Source organism: Pyrus communis, chromosome 12, assembly GCF_041283825.1.
Source record: "Pyrus communis isolate YQ-2024b chromosome 12, ASM4128382v1, whole genome shotgun sequence".
Classification (NCBI taxonomy): Eukaryota; Viridiplantae; Streptophyta; class Magnoliopsida; order Rosales; family Rosaceae; genus Pyrus; species Pyrus communis.
Genome location: NC_142576.1, coordinates 18314331 through 18335169, shown reverse-complemented (window position 1 = coordinate 18335169; position 20839 = coordinate 18314331). Strand labels below are relative to the sequence as shown.

The 20839-nt window shown below is 38.2% G+C and overlaps 2 protein-coding genes across 3 annotated transcripts; one reads left to right on the top strand and one right to left on the bottom strand.

Moving 5' to 3' along the window:
- Positions 1-8291: 8291 nt before the first annotated feature.
- PAP16 (purple acid phosphatase 16) lies at positions 8292-13598 on the bottom strand. 2 transcript variants are annotated; one of them, XM_068486068.2, is made up of 5 exons: positions 13217-13597; positions 12192-12416; positions 11814-12090; positions 11413-11581; positions 8292-8631 (listed from the first exon to the last, which is right to left on the bottom strand). In XM_068486068.2, exons 1-5 carry the CDS (start codon positions 13473-13475, stop codon positions 8419-8421), a joined length of 1143 nt encoding a protein of 380 aa, XP_068342169.1. In that variant the 5' UTR covers positions 13476-13597; the 3' UTR covers positions 8292-8418. The 2 variants fall into 2 exon arrangements, with proteins under 2 accessions (XP_068342169.1, XP_088536823.1); XM_088680697.1 differs by having other exon boundaries at positions 8493-8631; positions 11404-11581; positions 13217-13598.
- Positions 13599-17664: 4066 nt separating this feature from the next.
- On the top strand, positions 17665-18114 carry LOC137744471 (uncharacterized). The gene has a single exon (XM_068484275.2). It carries the CDS (start codon positions 17665-17667, stop codon positions 18112-18114), a length of 450 nt encoding a protein of 149 aa, XP_068340376.2.
- Positions 18115-20839: the final 2725 nt, after the last annotated feature.

Genomic DNA, 20839 nt, shown 5'->3' with positions numbered 1-20839 from the left:
AAATGATTCGAACCAAGACCTTCACAGTTGGGCAGAAAGTGTTACTTTTCAACTCTCGCCTACGTTTGTTTCCTGGTAAGTTGCGTTCTAAATGGATTGGCCCGTTTGTTGTTACTAACGTTTTACCTTATGGTGCAGTCCACATAAAAAGCTTAAGGAATGGCGTAGAATTCAAGGTGAACGGGCATCGGTTGAAGCCATATTACGAGCATGGTGTGGGGCAAGTGGTGGAAGACATTCCTTTCCATTCCGTGGGCTCAAATGAAGATTAAAAGAGGGTACTCGTCCGGCTGAAAGACGTAAAAGAAAGCGCTTCGTGGGAGGCAACCCATGCATCCGAATAGAGAAGAACTTGGAAACCCCTTTAAGAGACTTATTTTTATTCCTTTCTTTTTCTTTACTGCCTTTACTTTGCTTTCTTTCTCGTATTTGTTTATTTGCTTGCTCTGTTGTGACTTTCTGCTTAAAACATTGAGGACAAAGTTTGATTTAAGTGTGGGGGGGGGTAAACAATTTGTATTTGCATGAATTTCGTGGGATTTATTCACCTATCACTTAGAATGTTGTTTCTTGCTGTTTTAAGCGTTTTTAGAGTGTTTTAGTGTGTTTTATAGTGTCTTGGTATAAAACTCCGAAAATTTAAAAAAAAAAAAAAATTCTTTTGAAAAACCCAAAAATATGTGTTTTTAGAGTCATTTGAGTCATTTTGGTGTTTGTTTGTGTCTTAGCGCTACTTGGGAGGCAACCCATGCATTCAACAAAGGAAGACTTAGAAAGCACTCCAAATCCAGATTCCTAAAAAACTCTTCTCTTTGTTGCTATTTCGTTTCTGCCTTGTTAGGTTGTTTAGTTGTTATTGTTTGTTTGTTTATTAATTGTGTGAGTCTATGATTGTAACATTGAGAAAATGTTTGATTTATTGATAGGCACTGCTAAACAAAGAAAGATGGTGCTTCACAAAGGTTGTTTGCTTGAGGCCCCACTACGTGGCTTTACTCTTGAAGCGGAAGGCGTAGGAACAGAAGGCATCGGAGCGGAAGGCGTAGGAACGGAAGGCATAGGAGCGGAAGGCGTAGGAACGGAAGGCATCGAAGATAGAGCACTCCAGGCCTCAATACTTGGCCAAGCGCTGGATGAGCCAGGAAAAAGGTGCCTCTGGAGGAAAGACGAAAACCTTTGACGGTCACTGTGAATCCGACCTTCAGACTCTTGCAGCTCATCAAGCTTCCTTTTCATGCCCGTCGAATAGTTGTTTGCAAGCACGTGCAAACTTCTATTCTCATACTTCAGCTGCTGGATCTCCTGCTTGAGACTTTCCACCTCTGCCATCAATGATTCCACCTGACGGGAGCGGGCAAGCAGGCGTTGGCCCATGTTGGACACAGAACTCGCACACTGAACACTAAGTGCGAGGGACTCTTGAACGGCCAACTCATCGGACCGTCCTGACAGCAGCCTACTATCTTTCGGAGTGAGGAGGTTCCTAGCTACTATTGTAGCTGTTGTGGCGTCCTGCATCACGGAGTCTTCACCTGTGAGAGGACTGTTAGAAGAAAAGAAAGAAGGGCGCCATACGTTACCTTGACGCGGCGCGCCCGTATCACTGCTAAGGCTCAATTCCAAGCTAAGGTTCGATGAGTTTGCCATTTTTTTTCAAAAGTGTTCAAAGAGAAGGGATGGAGTTAAATTTCAAAGGGCCGGAGTCGATTTTCAAGAATGGGAATTCTTCAGAGTGTGTGTGTTGGGGTGATTGATAGCTCTATAAAAAGCCAAGGCGACGCGTCCACCGATTCAAAGAGCCGGAATTTCCGGCGTAATTTAGGCGACGTTTTCTCGGCTTTTCAGAAGACGCACGTGGAGGCCATCATCGCAACTACACCTCTTTAGCCGACAAGCGCAAAGTTCGGCGACGCTTTCTCTGCTTTTCAGAAAACGCGTGCAGCTTTGTCAAAAGGAGCCGCATCTGCACTACCACGTGTCATTCAGAAAGCGAAGGGGCGTCGTTCAGAAATCGAAGGGGCGTCGTTCAAAGATCGAAGAGGCGCCACTATTTCAAAAAGCCGGATTTGCGGGATCAAAACGTTTGTCGACAAGGGTAAAAAGTACCACCACTTGATATTATCTCTATATATGTCGACCTTCGTCTTTTATGGCAGGGAAGAAAATGCCCAACTCTCTCTCACCTCTGAGGGTGCACTCCCAGCAAAGCCTTTCGAAATACTAAATTCTTTCTTCTTCCCCAAAGATGATACCAGATGTCTGGAGTACAGATGACCCAGGAGGAAACAGCACAACAAATACATGTGCTGATTCAACCAACCGCTTCTTCAAAAGCAAAGGTATCTCATATCATCAAGGTCAAAAGCAAAAGTATCTCATATCATGCTCTTTCCCTGTCTTTTTCTTTGTCCTTGTTCTTACTCGCATGGCAAAGTAAAACAAGCAATCAGCCGGCACTTGGAGTCAGTCTTCCGTTCTGGAGCCAACTGCCTGGAATCTATTCCTGATTGCTTACCTAGCGTTGCTCTCGAGTAGTCATCTTCAACGGTTGATACACTTCCGGAGAAGGGACCACTTCTGCAAAGGGGAGCGAGTAAGGCAAGTGAAAATGATACATTGAAGCATGTGGAGACAAACATAGGCTGAGTTATCCTCCAACCCTTTTCAATACGAATTGGAAAGATTGAACAAAGAAACAGATAAAAGGGATAAGCTCAGACCTTCGGGGGAGACCAAAAGAACCATCCTGCTGCCCAGTTCAAGAAGTAGCACAAAGGAAAATCAACGATGGGCAGAAACCAGTTCAAGAGTAAGCCTGTGGAATCACAAAGATCAAAAGCCTCAATGTAATTACCAAGGAGAAGATGGAATTTACACTCTATAACCAGATTTGCGTCTCTAAACTCTTCTCTTTGTTAATTACATTCTGCCATGTTTAGTATGTTTAAGTGCTTTTTGTGTATTTACTTATGCTTTGTGTGAATCTATGCTTAAAACATTGAGGACAATGTTTGATTTAAGTGTGGGGGGGTAACTAAGTATGTTGATGCAAATTCGTTGAATTTTATCACCCATAACTTCAAGTGTTGTTCCTTGCTGTTTTAAATGTTTTTAAGGTGTTTTTAATGTTTAGGTGTTTCTTTGATTTCAAAGATATGAGGAACTAAACCCTTTTTGGCTAGGGGTGATTTCAATACCATGATTATTTATGTGATATGAATTGATGAATTCCGGTTATGAACTCTTGATTCGTGAATGCAATTGGCTTAACTATTTGATGATTAACTTATTTGTGTTTGTTGATTGAGGGTCGACACTTAATTAGCATGCATGAATATGTGGCTAAAGTTTAAGGAGGTTTCACATAATCGTTACTAACTTATACTTGAAAGTAGTAAAGGTCGCTTGTCACGATCGCGTTAAGTTTAATTCTTAGCATGAGTAACATGATGTCATAGTTGCAAATGCTTTGTCAATGCTTATGGTTTTCATTATTCTTAATGATCTTCGATTGTATCTCTATTATGATGACATGTAGGGAACTTTTGAGAATGTTTTGGGTTGTCGAATGATGCCATCCAATCCAATAATATAAGGAAAATCTGAGGGTTAACTAGTGATGTCACGGTTAATTTGGGGCATTGTCGTTCATAATTCAATGAAGGAATAACTGGAAATTGATTCATATGCATAAATATCATGTGTAGAGAAAGAACCCTTAGCTAGCTTCCCATCCATTCATTTCCGCCAAATCCATATTTACAATTTGTTTTGTTTCCAAGTATTCATTTTAGTTTAAATTCGTCCAAATCCAATTCCCCCCTATTTTGTTGAAGTCTTAGTCTTAATCTTTCTTATTTTTAGTTTTGCTTTCTTCGAGCATTAAATAGTGTTTTATATTGTGTTTTTATGTTTTTAAGTCAATTTAGAAGGTTTTAGCAAGCCCTCCTAATCCCCGGTCTAGAACGATCCCTCACTTATCCATTCTACTACAATTGTCAAACGAGGGTTTAATTTGAGTGTCAAGTAATTTTTGCATCAGTCGTACAGGTCACTATAGGTGACTTCGACTTGTATACTAGCCATGAATGATGAGACATGTGATGAAATATGGATAAGTCGTACAGGTCACTATAGGTGACTCCGACTTATATTCTAGCTATGCATGATTAGATATGTGATGAGAAATGGATAAGTCGTACAGGTCACTATAGGTGACTCCGACTTATATGCTAGCCATGAATGATGAGATATGTGATGAGATATGGATAAGCCGTACAGGTCACTATAGGTGACTCCGACTTATGTGCTAGTATTGATTGATGTGATATGTGTACAGTTGTACAGGTCACCATAGGTGATTCTGACTTGCAAGCTAGTATGGTTTATTAAGCACGTGATTATTTGTATTGCTAATGAGATGCTGGATAGTGGTATATTTCCGGGTTTACTATTAGTATACCTTTGATTTCATACTTTTACGTAGTGTGATTTGTTGGAAACTATACAAGTCTTACGGCGAGGGGTTACTACCTTTGATAATGGAAATGATTTTGAAAATCTTTGTTTTGACCACTCACTCTTTCTATTTTTGCACCCCTCCAGGTTCTAATAACTAAGTTCCATATCGACAAGGACTTGTGGCACTCCCAGTTCAGGTGGCTCCTTATGATGGTATAATCATTATCTTACCTTACTGTGCTTACTTATGCTCTGTATCGCACGTAAAATTGGTCCTTACTTGCTCACCGCATATTTGTGTATATAGGCATTTTCAAGTTTAAATTTATTCACATTTTACACATTATCACATTCTATGGCTTCGTCACCTTCCAGGTGTCGGCCAGCACAGCTCGATTTGAAATCCTAGTGGACTTTCCGGGTCGGGGTGTGTCATCTGGGCCTTCAAAATTTTATCCAACGGCTCACCTGTTTTGACCCCTTAAAAGTTGTGATAATTTTTTACGGTTGGATGAAATTTAGAAGACCCAGATCACTTAATCCGATGACCTTGGTGAAAGAGATCCTAAGCCTTTGCTTTATGCTTTCAGCTTAAGGGACAGAAAAGAAGTAAGAGAACCAACAATATATTTAAGCTACTTTTTCTTTATCCATTTTATGTTGTTTTCTAATTAAACTTTTGGCTAATTGGGTTTAAATATTTTGTAAATGTGAACCAATTATGCAAGTGGTCCACTAATTCTTTGGTTTAATACAAGAGTAATACTATGTAGACTAAATTTGTAGAATAAATTTAAACTAAATGATAAGTCATTAATAAAAAAAATAAGCATGTTAATCAACAATTAAGTAATTGTTGAGAAAAATTGTACACAATATGTAAACAAATAATTCACTCAACATAATTTCACCCTCATTCATTTTTCCAAGAAGGGTTTTATTAATTTGAGTTCGACCCATTCTAGACTATGCGTCTATTAATTACAATCCTTTGTTAAAGGGAAAAAACCCTTGATTCCAATATGAATAAATCGTAACTTAGGGATTTGGGTGTTTATTTGATTTTGTGACTGCACCTAGGTGAAGCCCTAGATCGCCTGCATACCCTCGATGAGGGATCAAGTCACTCGTAGTTCGTTATGTATTTGTTGGGGTTTGATGCCTTGTGCAGTTTCAGCTCATGTAGGCAAGGAGCATTTGATGCCTTGTGCAGTTTTAGCTCATGCGGGCAATGACTTTGTGCCAGGAGCATTTGATGTCTTATGCAGTTTGTTTTAGCTCGTGCAGGCGAGGACTTTGAGCCATTGGAGCATTTGATGCCTTACACACTTTTAGCTCATGCAGACGAGGAGCATTTGATGCCTTATGGAGTTTAAGCTCGTGCAGGTGAGGACTTTGAGCCATTGGAGTGGTTGGTGCTTTATACAGTTTCAGCTCGTGCGAGCAAGGACTTTGTGCCATTGGGGCATTTGATGCCTTATGCAGTTTCAGCTCCTGCGGGCAAGGACTTTGTGCTATTAGAGCATAACGCAGCTTCGTGCCATTTGTATCGGCTTTGTGCCATTTAAATTTGTAACAGCTTTGTGCCATTTACAGCGGCTTTGTGCCATTTGATATTTGATATGGCTTCATGTGATTTGAGACTTTTCTTCGGCTTCGTGCCCTTTAAATTTGGAGCGCTGCTTTGTGTCGTTTGAGCTCCTAAGTGAAATTAATCCACTAATTTTTTTGGCATTTGACTTTGGCTCAGTACTGTATCTTTGGCTTGGTATCATTTCTTGCTCCATGTTTAACTTTAACTTGATGGAGACCATGCTTGTGATAAACTCACGTGAGAGGTATTCTACTTTTCCTCTTCCTTTGCACTTTCCTTCTCTAATAGGTTTCGTAGGAATTCAATCCTATTTGAAATAGGACTTTGAAAGCATGAAAGCTGGACCTTCTTTCATTGTGAAAAAGACTTGTTTGACTTGTCTTTCCTTTGAGTTTGCTCGTTTAACCACATGAAAGGATCAGGGGACTTTGACTTCCCTGCAAGCATACTTGCCCAATTTTGTCTTTTATTGAAATCCTCCACTACTTTGGAATCAACTCACCATTTAATAGCAAGGTTTTTAGTGGAATAAGAAGGAAGAACGGCTACTAAAGCTGAGAAGCCAGAACATCAAAGCTGCTACAGTATCGTCATCTAGAGTACTATACAAAGTTTTCCTTAATGAAAACTTATTTATTTCCTTTACTTTTGACTTGTAGCTTCTATCATTTTGTCTTCATCTCATCTTTTCTTTGTGTTTGCATCAAATCTTCTAGCAACTTAGAAGACAACTTCCTTTATTTTTTTTATTCCCTGCTATAGCTTTCTTTTGCAGACTTTACAATCTTCATTTTTCCTTCTCTTTCGAATGCCTAGCACAAAAAGCTTTTGGTGGAACCAGAGTCATATCTATTAAGGGACCAAGGTGGTCTTAGGACCACCCCAAAGCTCAGAAAAGTGGCTATAAAAACCTCTAAGGACCACCCAAATATGGGTTGTGGTAGAGGAGAAGAACAGACATGGCTGACGAGCACCTTCTGCAATACAGAAATAGTGTTTCCTTATTTTGGACTAGAAGTCTTAATTAAACAAACACACTAAATAAAGAAAAGAAAACTTACTTAAGACTTGGAGATTGCTTGAATATGACTTGAACTTTTATTGATATATAAAATGTTTACAAGGATAATTGTTTACAAGAAAGTGTTTACAAGGATGCTATGAAGACTATGGCTACTTGAGAGTATGAAAATGGTGAGAGTAGGGTGTGAGATGTTGAAAGGTATTGAGAAGTTGTGAGGTGTTAAGATAGAGGTATGTTCTGCATGGAATAAAAAACTCCCTTATATACAAAACCTAATTCCTTAAACAACAAAATAATTTTTTATCTATTTACAACTTTTTGAGTAGTGACAGCACACTATTTCTGAAAGCTGTCAGCACTGTTTCTGGAATCTAGCTGACTTGTCTTTGCTTTAATGAAGGTCATGTGAATCCATGTTGTCTTAGTTGCTGCAATATTTGCCACCTTAGTTTTTGTATTCCAATGTAATCTGAAAGTGTCAGTCTTCTTCTCTCTTCTTTTGGATGTATTCTTTGGTGAAGTCATGTGAATTTTGCTGTGAGTATTGCTTAAGCAATCTTGTCTATATGTGTGAAGGCCAGGATTGGCATTTTTGCAAAATTCTATCCTGATGATTAAAAGAAAAGTTTTCTTGGATTTTTGGTTAGTTTTCCAATCCCCCCCCCCCCCCCCCCCCCTTCCTTTCTCGACAGAGACAAGTCTTTTATAGACTTTTACTTGACAGTTTGGATGAAGGAAAATGGGTGTGGGTAGTGGAATTGGAACCACCTCCACTATCTGTTGCATTTTTAAGAGATAGGAAGAGAAAACTCCCATTTCAGTTTTCTTTCCAACGTGGAGCAACTTGCTCCCTTTTTTTTTTCATCCACTTACTATTTTTTTTATATCAGAAAAGGGCTTTAATCCATATTTGGACTTTATTTACTTGATATTTGGACTTTAGGCATCAATGGGTTTTTCTTGGAATGAAGCCCAATTTAATTTTTTTTGGTGGATTTTTTTAATCTCTCAGTAATAATCTAATTATAAACTTTCATGTCATTTGGTTTACAATATATGATCTACCAATTAGCCTCCCTAGCATTACCCTTAATACAAAATGGGTTTTTTTTTACTCAAAATGGAAAACATAAAGGTAAAATAATACACTTGAATTGAAGCACTGAAATATATATATATATATATATATATATATATATATAAACAAAAAAAAAAGATGAATACAGTTTATACACAGAGACATACAAATATGGTTTTCGTAAATATACATGTATTATTTTTTTTCAAGATTTTTACTCTTTCTATTGGTAGTAGCACTTAAATTAAAAGGGATTAGTTTTCAAGGACTCAAGACAACTTCACTATGTACACTACCATCCTCCATTCTTATCCAAGATTTAACAGAGAAAGGCTGCTCGGTGATTTCCACAATTCTAGCTCCTCTGTCCCAGTTTCCGTACCCACCATAACCGGTATGCCGAGCAAAACATAGCCACAGTTTTTCGTAGGGGCAACACCAGTCTAATCCATGGTTGTGTCCTACAAATATTGCCTGCAACAACCCAAAGAAAATGAATAGATCAATTTGACATAAAAGTTTATCATCTGACTGTATCCTGTAGTACGTTTCGCCATTCTATAAGTTTTCGGTGACTTGATTCAGACAGAGTAATTCAAGGTGGGAACAAATAGAAACATATAGAGTATCATATAAATAAAATTTAAGGGGCAAAACTAAGACAAGACAGAGAAAGAAACATAACATTGACTTCAGGAAGACTGCAAGAAGATTGCAAGTTTCATGCTTTTGCAATGTACGATTGTCAACTGGAAGGATCACGACTGAGTTTGTCGGAAATTCAGAATAGTACAGAACATTAACTTTAGGAATCATCAATTTGATATACTTCTATCACTAATAACTTATTAACGAATATTCATTTCCTAAAGGAAATTGTCATAGAATTGAGAGGGGTGTGTGTGTGTGTGTCTGAATAGAACTATCCTAAATTGTTCCGCTGTTTTCTCATGATAGGAAAATCAATTGGTTGCTACGATAGTTGCACTGCTGCATTTTACACAATAAGCAAAGACAGTTATCATTTACATATATCAGACAAGGCGAGCAAGAAAGATAAATCAGCGCAAGTCACTGGAGAACAGACGGATATTGCCTTCTCCAGCAGCATGCAAAAACTTATGATGAAAGTTATGGTTCGACCAAAAATGTCAGTACAAAGCAAACCATGGTTCTGTAGACTCTAGAATTGCTAAGAACCAACTAGGATTTGAACAGAAAATTTAAACCTAAGCACCAATACCTTTGGCTGCAAGTTGCTTGCCACGTTTTTTTCACAACCAGTGGTACACTCAGTCAATGTATCTTGGTTATCATTTGACGATGTTTGGCAGTCTGATTGTGAAATTAAACTCTCTCCCTCCCTCCCATCATCTCTGAAATGGGTGTATTGGTTTTTATTCCTGAGCTCCGTCAATTAGTTTAAAACAACGATTTTCCTAAGTGATCACTCAACTAGTCCATTCCATAACGCCAATCCCTACAGTAATACATGTAGTTGACCTGTTGGATGCTACATAGGAGCATTTCAGTTGGCTGCCCACTCTTCAGTATTCATTTTTATCTTTCGATATTCCTCTATTTGCAGAAGGATGTTAAGGTTGGAACATCCAACCTAAACCTTTTTTTTTTTGGTCAATAACAACAACCAACAACAACAACAAAGCCTTTTCCCACTAAGTGGGGTCGGCTATATAAATCCTAGCACGCCATTGCGCTCGGTTCTATGTTACGTCTTCCGTTATATCCAAATACTCCAAGTATTTTCTTGGAGTCTCTTCCAAAGTGTTCCTAGGTCTTCCTCTACCCCTTCATCCCTAACCTCTATCCTGTAATCGCATCTTCTAACCGGAGCGTCAGTAGGCCTTTGTTTCACATGTCCAAACCACCTTAACCGATTTTCTCCCATCTTTCCTTCAATTTCGGCTACTCCTAGTTTACCTCGGATATCCTCATTCCTAATCTTATCCTTTCTCGTGTGCCCACACATGCAATGAAGCATTCTCATCTCCGCTATACCCATTTTATGTAGATGTTGATGCTTCACCGCCCCACCTTTTTTTTTTTTCGTCAATGGAAATATTTCATAAATCTGGCAAACATAGTCAAGCAAAGAGCAGAGAGGAGATACAATAGAAAAGAAAGTGCTAGTGATGCACAGTGTAGTCACTGACAACACCAACAGATCGCTAACATCAACTACCTATGCCAAAAGGCAACCAAAAGAAAAGGGAAGAGGAATTACGCTCCATCTTCCCTTCTACAACAGATTTAAACAGGTAGACATGGCAAGCCACCTCGAGACAGAACCAACAAAAGAGAGGGAGGTGGCCTTGAGGCCCAATGGTGACAACTGACAACTCACCCTCTTGATTCCCAATGATGCCGCCACATGAGCTGCTTGATTTGCTTCACGGTGAATTCCATCACACTTGGTTAAAAGATGCAGCTTTCCTCCAGATAGCTTCAACGATTGGAAAAATTCTCCAAAGGCCCCTGATTGACTTGCGAGAGATGAAATGAATCACGACTTCAAATCAGTTTCCACAACCAAATTAAGAACCCTAGTATCACTCACTAAATTAAGGCCAACAAAGATTGCCTCAGCTTCCACTTCCCCAGAGGATTGGTTAAGGTGGGAATGTTCAACATCAATCAAGACACCGCCTTTGTTAAGAATAAGGAACATGGTTTAGCATCTGATTTTACTCCAATGACCGCTGATGTAAGAGGTTTCCAAGCCCCATGGGTATTGACTTTGACAAACGGTGGCGAGGAAGAAGCAATCTAGCTTCTTGTTTGGTACTCAAACTATAGGCTTTAGGGCCAGTGCATCTATCCAACCTAACATCTGGAATTTTTACATAACACAACTCTCGTGTATGGAAAGACTTAGCCAAACATGTTCATGAATTATATCAAGTCAGTAACATGGAGAATCTGTGACTAAAGTGGTTCCCACATTCAGGTATAATGTTAAAGTCAGAGCATTCAACCAAATCACAATGGGCTGAGAAGCCCCTGATTTTATATAATGCAGTTGCAAAGCTTGTTTAGCAAATATTGAATTTAAAAAATCTTTATGAGCTTCTGATATTTAAGTTCATAAGACTAAACCTAGCTTATGATACGGTTAAACATTCATGTTTGTTAATATTTAATAACTTCATTATACATGTAATCTAATGATGGTGGATGTGCCCTACATGAATGCATGCCAAATTTTAACAGGGATAAGTATTTGACCTAACTCACCTTGGCAGAAGGCCTTTCAACCAAAAGTTTCATGATACCCATTTCAGCTTCTTGAGTTGCTACTCTCTCCTTGTTAATTGAACCCACACAAGGCTTGTGTATACCGAACCATGGAGCCGCCTTCTTATAAGCACGACTTGGTATATGCCAAAAGATTATCTCCGGCACCCTGCCAAATAAGGAGTCTTTGATTGACAAGAAATAAGAGAAGAACAATAAATCTCGGCAAGCAGTCAGGTAAATCTCTTTCAGCACAGGCACAAAATACAAAAAGTCGAAATTCTAAATTCTGGTATGAGATATATACTTGCACTCAGGAAAAATCAGATGCTAAGCCATGTTCCTCTTGTCAATAAGGTGAAAAAAAAGGATAAAATGATGTTCCTTCCACAATTTTCTACCTTGAATCAGGGTTAATCTCTAGAGCTTTCTGGCGGAACCATTCTGCTTGGGCACTGGATATAATTTCTGGGTAGGAACCACCACCAGAATCTAGGAAGTACAATAATGCCACAGGTGACTTGGGATTGTCGGACGACAAAAGTTGGAGGACATAGTTGGATATACTAGGCCAAAGTTCTTTAGGACCATATCGAGAGTATGATAGCGTGTTACGCTCAATCTCATTTTTCATTAACTCCAGACGTTGTGTGCCTTCAAAGTGACACTCTTCTTCTCCTTCATAACAGGCAGCCTTGTGTTAGACTAACTAGTATCCAAATGTTTTTCTCACTGTATTGATCAAATTAACAACATAATAGATAAAACTTCTCATCCACCTGAGCATGATGAATTGGCTACGTGGCAACGAATTTCAGGAATTCCAGGGGATGAAAACCACTCAATTGGCCACACAAATGCTGCATCATCGTGGTTTCCAAACACACTTGCCCAAGGAACACCCCTAGCTCTTGTTGGAGAAACTGCCTGATCCCAGTACAAGCTTGCATTTTTAATCGCTATATTGTTGGCTGTGATGACATCTCCGAGATAGATAACGAAATCTGCAATTTACTTTTCATTCCTTAGAATCTATAACGACACAGCAACGGGAATACATGGTAAGACAGGCAGGTTTACAGGCTAGATTAAATAACAAATTTCAAACTCTACCAGCTTCAACACAACTAGAAATGTGAAACATAAAAAAGAACATAAATTTGGTTCAAAGAAAAGGAAAAGAACAGACCAAGATCTTGTATAATATACAATATACTTGATGATATGTATCATCAAATTCAACTGTAGGAAACCAGAAAACGATAGCCTTTCGCATGTTGATTAACATTAACTTAACCTAATGAACGCCCATTCTTTAGGTTGGTTTAAACTAAACAAAGTGCCCAAAATCTAGGCCGAGATTATGCGAATTTTGAACATTAACACTGTTTTCCAATTTCCAAAATACCAATTTCATGTCACAGGGCAACAATATGCTTCAAATTTAAGGTTAAGATTTTGATTATCAATCTCAATTAGTATGAAAAGGATCATTAGCAATCGTTGACATGCTCTAATAACAATAGAGCACCAACACACACCCACAAGTTTAAATCATTTTTCTCCATGTTTTCCTGAACAAGTTTATACTAGCACTGTCGTCTACTGGTATTCCTCTCCATTTGTAAACCGAAAGTCTTAGACTCAACTTTTATAAATAACGAGTCAAATGCTAAATTATTACCGACTTATTGTGTTACACGATTCTTCGATAAAGTAGTCTCAAAAGAAATGGAAGCTAAATATAAAACTATATACAAAAGTCAACACATGAGAAATGAAAAGAGAAAATGAATGACTTCACCTGGGGTTTCATCGTCGAGAACAGAGGACATGACCTTGATAGACTTCACATCCTGGAGTGGACCCCAATGGGTCCATGCGTCCTCTCCGAAATGCAGGTCGGCAAACAGAGCGATCTTGAACGGTGCAGTGGACCGTAGCTGATGGCAACCCTCTTCCGCCTTGGTCGGTAGAGCGACGGCGGAGATGAGCAGAAAGTAGAAGAGTTTTGCTATCATCACTTGAGTTACTCTGGGCACCAGCCAGCAGACAGACGGCATTCCTTCATGATATGATCATAGATTCATAGTGGCTGTGGCCTTCCGGTGGGAAAGATAGCGAAATTACGGAATTGTCCCTGGCTTTCTCCTTCCACCACTTGGCCCTGTGTTTAAAACTTCGTCTTTTTAATCAATTTTTCTCCAATGCTACCTAACACTGAATATAATATTATTTATACTAAACGGGTGAGAATGGACTAAATCTCACAATGAGTTAGTATTAATATAGTTCAAATTCGTTTTTCGCGAGAATCAAACTTAATATGGTTCACAAGGAAAGAGGAATAACATTAGACTCTAGTATTAAGTGGCAATTATATCATGATTGAAAATAAAAGATATGTATTGTGGAAATTAAACTTAATTATGAAAGTAATTACAAAGGTATTGGAAATATGTTATTATGTGTGTCACAATTGCACACTAATAAAATTATTGAAAGAATTTCAACAGAAAGACCACATTAAAATGTGTAATAAAAGTCAAACACTAAGGGGTGTGGTCACATAAGGATTTTAAAGAATTTTAAAAGACTTTAGAATCATGACGTAGTCAACTAGGATTTTATAAGATTTTAAAAGAGTCTATTCAAATACAGATGTAATCAATTAAAGGATTTTAAAAAAAAATTAGAATCATATTGTAGTCAACTAGAATTTTAAAGAATTTTTATAGAGTTCATGCAAATCTATAGGTATTCAAAAATTCATAGATTTTGAAGGATTTCCTTCAATAAGAGATTTTATAGGATTTGAGAAGGATTGTAAGCATAACAAAATCCTACCTCCACCCCTAGGATTTCTTTTTCAACCCTCACTTTCTTTCTCTATCCCCCCACACTGCAACTTGAGCTTTCTTTCTCACTCTCCTTTTCTTCGAAAAATTCATCCTTCCTTCCTTTGGGCGTCTCATCCACCCACCCCATCCTCTCAATATACAATCAATAAACCATTGTATACAATCGTATACAAAGATAGCAAAGTTGATACCTTTGGAGATAGGACTTGAAGAAGGTGATAGAGGGGGTGTGAATAATTGAAGGGTTTGACTTGCACTTGTTGATGGACTTCTCCATTTTTCCTACCTTTGCAGCATCCATTCTCTCTCTCTCTCTTTCTCTCTCTAAAGGAATCACCTTTTCAAAAAATCAAAAGCCGAATGCGCTTTCATGAGTGAATGATTATGGTGGATGTTTTCTATCGTGGAGGACCATGGACATGGAGGATAAGGGTTACACGGGAGAATTGGGCATAGTTCTTCATTTATTTTCAAGTTTACTCTCATTTTTTTATTTAAAAATAAATTTTAAAATGACAAGAAAGTCTCAAAATTCATTCAAATCTTTTATCAAAGTCCATAAGAATCGTTTCAAATCTTTAATCAAAATCCATAAGAATCCTTAAAAATACAGTTAAAAGGTCTTTTAAAATCTTGTGAAATCCAAATTGATCTAACCCCCACCCCCCCACCCCCCTAAATTAATGGATTTTGAAATCAAAGGGCCAAAGTTAGAAATTCTGTTAATCTCATAGATCACTCAATTTTACAATACCTAATAGGGGAAATTTGGAAATATAACCATTTTGAAAACATTTAATGAAATATAGCCTCTGTTTTTTAATTTTTATAAAATTAATCAAAATTGAAGTTAAAAAGACTTAATTACCCTTAAGCTAAAACCATCTCTTTCTCCTCTTACTCTGGTGTTCGTCTCCTATGTCCAGCTTTGCATCCTCTCTTTCCTCGCGCCTCACGAGATCGTCGGCTTTGCCTGCACGTTGAAACGATTCGTTTTGCTCTGCAAATCTGACAACAAGCTCTAGTTGAACATGTGCCATCGCAGGTGGGATTGCACTGACGGCAAACTCTACTAAAGAGATATTAGAGAAAGATGTAGGATTGGTTGCTATGCTTCCGTCTTTTGTTAATGGTTGTGTGGCAATTAAGAGGAGGAAAGAAAAGATAAATGCTGCCAAACAGCGAATTGATAGAATTATGCATCCATCAAATGATCGTTCAAGTGACAGCAGTGATATTAACATGTTTGAAAAGATACATACTAGGAAGAAGGGAAAGAAAGGACATGGTATTGATTGGGAATATTTAATTGGAGGAGGATTTTCTCCCCTCCTAATCTCTCTCCCCTTCCCTCCCCTCTTATTTGAACGATTACTGTTTAGCCACATCAACATCTTATATTGATTTTTTTTTATTGAGACAATAAGACAAAAAAAATATGTGAGAGGAGGGGAAGGAAGATGATGGGAATAGGAGAGGAGAGAATCCTACTCCGATTTAATTATTGAAACCCTACTCCTTCATAAAGTATAATAGTAAAAGAATAGGAATTGAGAAAGGGTGGTACAATGTTTAACTGGAATTATATTATTTTAACTCTGGGTTTGTGTGAGAGCTTCTACATTTTGGAACAGAAATGGGAGGAATATGCCTGCACGCCTTTGCAACTCCATGATCAAAGTTACATTTTTACTAGATTTTGTCTAGATTTTGCAAATCTTACAGTTGATGCAATCATACTGTTTGGACCCAAAATAATATATTGGGCCGAGTCCATGATTGTTCTCGATCCAGTAAGAAGTACCAGGAATATTCCCATCTTGGGCCTAGCCTAGTAGAGCTCGGCTGAATCCTATCAGAAGATGGTTCTGCCTGGATAAGGGTGAAGTGGTCGAATCCTAGTATAATAATGACTTTTCAGAAGCTAAGGATGCTTCGAATCAGAAAAGATGTCGAGAGTTAAGGGTTGAATCTGAATGATTAATTAAAGAGCTTGGTTTAGAATCCTACAGGAGTTAGGATTGGTCAAGACCTAATCAGAATGGGTTGAGGAATTCTAATACAAGTGAAATAATGACTTGGGTACTGAGAAAATTGCTACTATAAATAGAGAAGGGAATGCATCACTCAAAGCCTTCCAAATCAACACACAAAATTGCCATGTGCAAACTCTCACTCTACACGAAACCTCTCAAAGACCTTGAGATTTTTATTTTTATTTTTCCCACCAACACTTTAGTGTGGATAAAAAACACTATGGAAGTAACTGGCAACATCTTCAATTTGAATAAACAGCATTGGAACCGTATAATCAACTGATCGAGGAGCATCTTCATAGGGTCTTTCTATCCAGGTGCAGGTAGTCCTCATCTTCACAGACATGTCTATTTCACCGAGCCTCTTTATGAGACAATGCCCAGATCTATGTTGTTAAGGCCGTCTCCAACCCTTGACCTAAACCTAAAATTTTTAGCCTAGAAACAACTTTTCTGCTCCAACCCTTATGGCTTAAAATTTTAGCCCCAAATTATTAAAGAATGAATTTGGGCTAATTTTTTTCTTAAATCCATTTTTTTTTTTTCAAATAAAATTATGTAGACTATCATAAATTAATTTTATGAACATTTTAATCTAAAAATATTTAAAATCCGATAAATATTGAAAAATCACTAAATCGATACATGAAACTCATGAAACACTATGATGAATATGAAAATCATGATAGAGATGTATAAATACAAAATACATGAAATGCACAAGACACACAGAACACATGTGGAACACATACAAAACACATGTTAAGGACATACAAAACACATGTGAAGCACACACACATGTGAAGGACATACAAAACACATGATAGAGATGAAGCAGACACATAACACATGTGAAACAGATGACACACACGAAACACATACCAAATACATACAAAACACATGAAACGCATGAAACACAAACCTACACACATGAAACTCAAACCTTCAACCATCTTCTATATAAGCCTGTGCTGAATATCTAACTATCACACAACATTCATACCTTTAGTCATCCTCTATATTCACCAATCTTTCAACTTTTAAAGTGTTTTTGTTTCATAAAAATCATCAATATCTCATCAATGGGTGATAGGAGAAGGTGTAGCTTAGCAATGCGGATGACACAATACCAAGCAAGTTGTGCAAATGCCAATGCAGAAATGAACGCAGAAGAAGCTGAATTTGCAAACTTGCTTATGTAGTATCAGCACCATGCTAAATCTAGCCATCGTGGTTCTGTCACGGGGTGTTCATTTGTGCAGCGTGATAGAGAAGAGTGTCATGACCGGATGATGAAAGATTATTTCATCGAACGTCCGAGGTATTCTTCTCATGATTTTTTAAGGTGGTTTTAGATGAGGATTGAGCTTTTTGAAAGCATCTTGAATGCAGTTGTCCATCATGATCACTATTTTGCAAGAAAGATAGATGTCGTAGGCCGACAAAACCTATCACCTCATCAGAAGCTAACATCTGCATTTCGAATGCTAGCTAATGGGTACTCTGCAGACTCAACTGATGAGTATTGCCGACTTGCAGAGAGTACTACTATTGAGAACCTGAAGCACTTTTGTAAGGCAATTGAAGCCATATATGGAGCTACATACCTCCACAAGCCAAATCGTGAAGACTTAAAGCGGCTTATAAGCAAGGAAGATAAAAGTGGCTTCCCTGACATGATAAGAAATCTCAATTGTATGAATTGGGAGTGGAAGAATTGTCCTACTGCTTGGGCCGACCAATTCAAGGACTATCACAACAAGCCAACCATCGTGCTCGAGGTTGTGGCATCTTACTACACATAGATCTAGCATGCATTCTTCGGCGCTCTTGGATCAAACAACGATATCAATATTCTTTGGTCTTCTCCTCTGTTTGATGAAGTTGTCAATGGATGGGCACCAAAATAGAGGTACAAGGTTAATGGTAATAGGTATGAGCTAGGTTACTACCTAACTGATGGTATTTATCCTAGTTGGTCTACCTTTGTCAAAAAAATTTCCCATCTCGATAATGCAAAGAACAAATTATTTTTATTGAGGTAAAAGTCTTACAAGAAGGATGTGGAGAGAGTCTTCAGGATCTTACAAGCTCGATGGCCCATTGTTAGAGGGCCTTCATAACTTTGGCATACTGAAGACCTCCATTCAATCATGATGACGTGCATAATTTTGTGCAACATGATTATGGAAGATGAGTACATCGAAATTGAAGAAGATTCAGACGAAGATGTGGATGATGACCAACCAACACATGCGAGATCTATGGTAAGAGATGTTGAATATCTTGCTGCAACCACATATGAGACCCGACAGGATAAGGTCACATTGAGTGAGTATATGAGACGCTTAAATAGAACTCAAGCTCCTCAAGGTCATGACACACTCCGCAAGGATTTGGTTGAGCATGTATGGTGCCGAGAAGGCGAACGTTGATGATGGATGATCTTAAGTGTAATAATGTGTTATGTTATGTAATAATTTTGCATGTACTATGTTGGTATTTCTAGTAATAAATTGAATTGTCTTCTTGTGACAAGTCTTTTCACTAGAACGTTGTCCAAATTATTGAAGGTCGTTTGAATTATTGAAGGCATATATTGTACAATAATTAATGGGTGCTCTGTAGACACAACTGACAATAAGTACAATAATTATTGAAGCCATTTAGATTAATATAAACAATAATTAATAAGTTATAAACTTAATACAACATTTAATAAAAGCACATAAACTTAATACAAAGGACAATTAAACCACATAAACTTAAAAAAAAAAACGATAATTAATAACCTACCTAAACTTAATACAATCGAAAATTCATAAACTACATAAACTTAATAATGATATCCACTATCTTGATTTGGTGGTGGACTTGGGATATAGCCTTGAGATGAATTATCATCTTGAAATATACTCCTTATGGCATGCCTTTGCACAATTTCCTGTTGCTTACCAAGTAAGTACTTATTCCTCTCTGTAGTGTATTTGTTGAGGTCCTCCATCATGAAATTTATTTCGAACCTCTCTTGCTCCCTATCCCCTAGCTGCGTTAGAGCCACACGCAATCAGGCCGCTTCCTTCTCATGAGAGTTATGGCTTTCGGTCAATCTTGCAAATCCGATAGCAATTTGTTCCCTTATGGGATCTTGGGACTTCCCTTTTCTCTTTACTTCCTTTGCTTGTCTCTTCCCGAGGGCCTTGCAAAAGAAGAAGTTGGGGTCATTGTTTGACACTTTCATTCACACCTTCATTGACATCATTTGGGGTGGGGCTTCACTATGAAATAATATTCCCCATTGTTGGTTCGCATCGGTTCCCCACCTCGAACAATCCTTGAGGACGTTCCAAGCATGATGGAACTTAGAAGCTTGATTTTTTGGTGTAGTTCTTGTCTTGTAAATTGCCATTGCTTTGTCACCCTATGCATCAACTACGTAAAAACAATTAGTTGAAAGATACTATTATGTACATGAAAAATAAAATATCAACAAAGAAACTCACAATTTTTGAGGAGCTCCTTCCACTAGCCATGCCAACCGTGACTCTCTCCAAGCTTCCCTACCACAAAGTGCACGCTTTGTTGATAACCTTCCACCGATCATAAACACCACCACCTTTCCTTCGGTTGGCGTTGGAGCTTTCATGGAACTTATCAATGATTTTTCCCCAAAAAACCTTTTATTTTGGTTCGTGCCGACAACACCATCTTCGCTAATTAATAGAAACCCATGCCAAATATAAAGCAATATCTTCCTCAAAGGTCCAATTACGACCTCTAACATGTATTTTTGCCATCTTGAAAAATTTAGAAATGAGAAGAAAGGGTAGAAAGAAAAATTGGAAGAATTGTAGGAGAAAAGTGAGTTTTGTGTGGATGTTTGAACAAATACATACGTATTTATAAAGTTTTTTGGTGAATTTTGAGTTAAATAATTTTTTTTGAATTATTTTAGTCATTGGGCTACATTGGCGTTTGCCACGCGGGGGGTCACGCCCACGTGGGTGGGCTCCCGCTAGGATCTGGCCTGGTGCGTGCAACGCGTTGGGCGAGTGGGGGTGGGGAGTCTGGGCTTCACAACCCACTTTTCACTCTCATCCGTGGGCTCCACTTCAATTTCTGGCCTAAAAACAGTCCGGTATTTTTTTGAGTTTTAGGTTTTAGGTTTGGTTTAGGACTTGGGTTGGGTTGGATTTTTTTTTTTTTTTTTTTTTTTTTTGGGGAGGGGGGGTGGGGGAGGGAAGGGGAAATTTGGGTTTTAGCCCAGGGTTGGAGGAGGCCTAAGGGATCTGTGTGGTTAGCCAATACTGTAGGAGCAGCTGAGTCCGTGTTGAACTTGAGGGTTGTAGCCACAGGTAATGACAAGTGGTTGTGTAAAACTCAACTATTATGGATGATAAATTTCGACAAATAACATGTGGACATGAACTACTGCTTGATCAAGGAGATATCAATCCAATTCTGGAACTTTAAACATTTGTTGAATAAGTGCTGGTTTTTGCTACAAACTTGCTACTTATACTTAACACA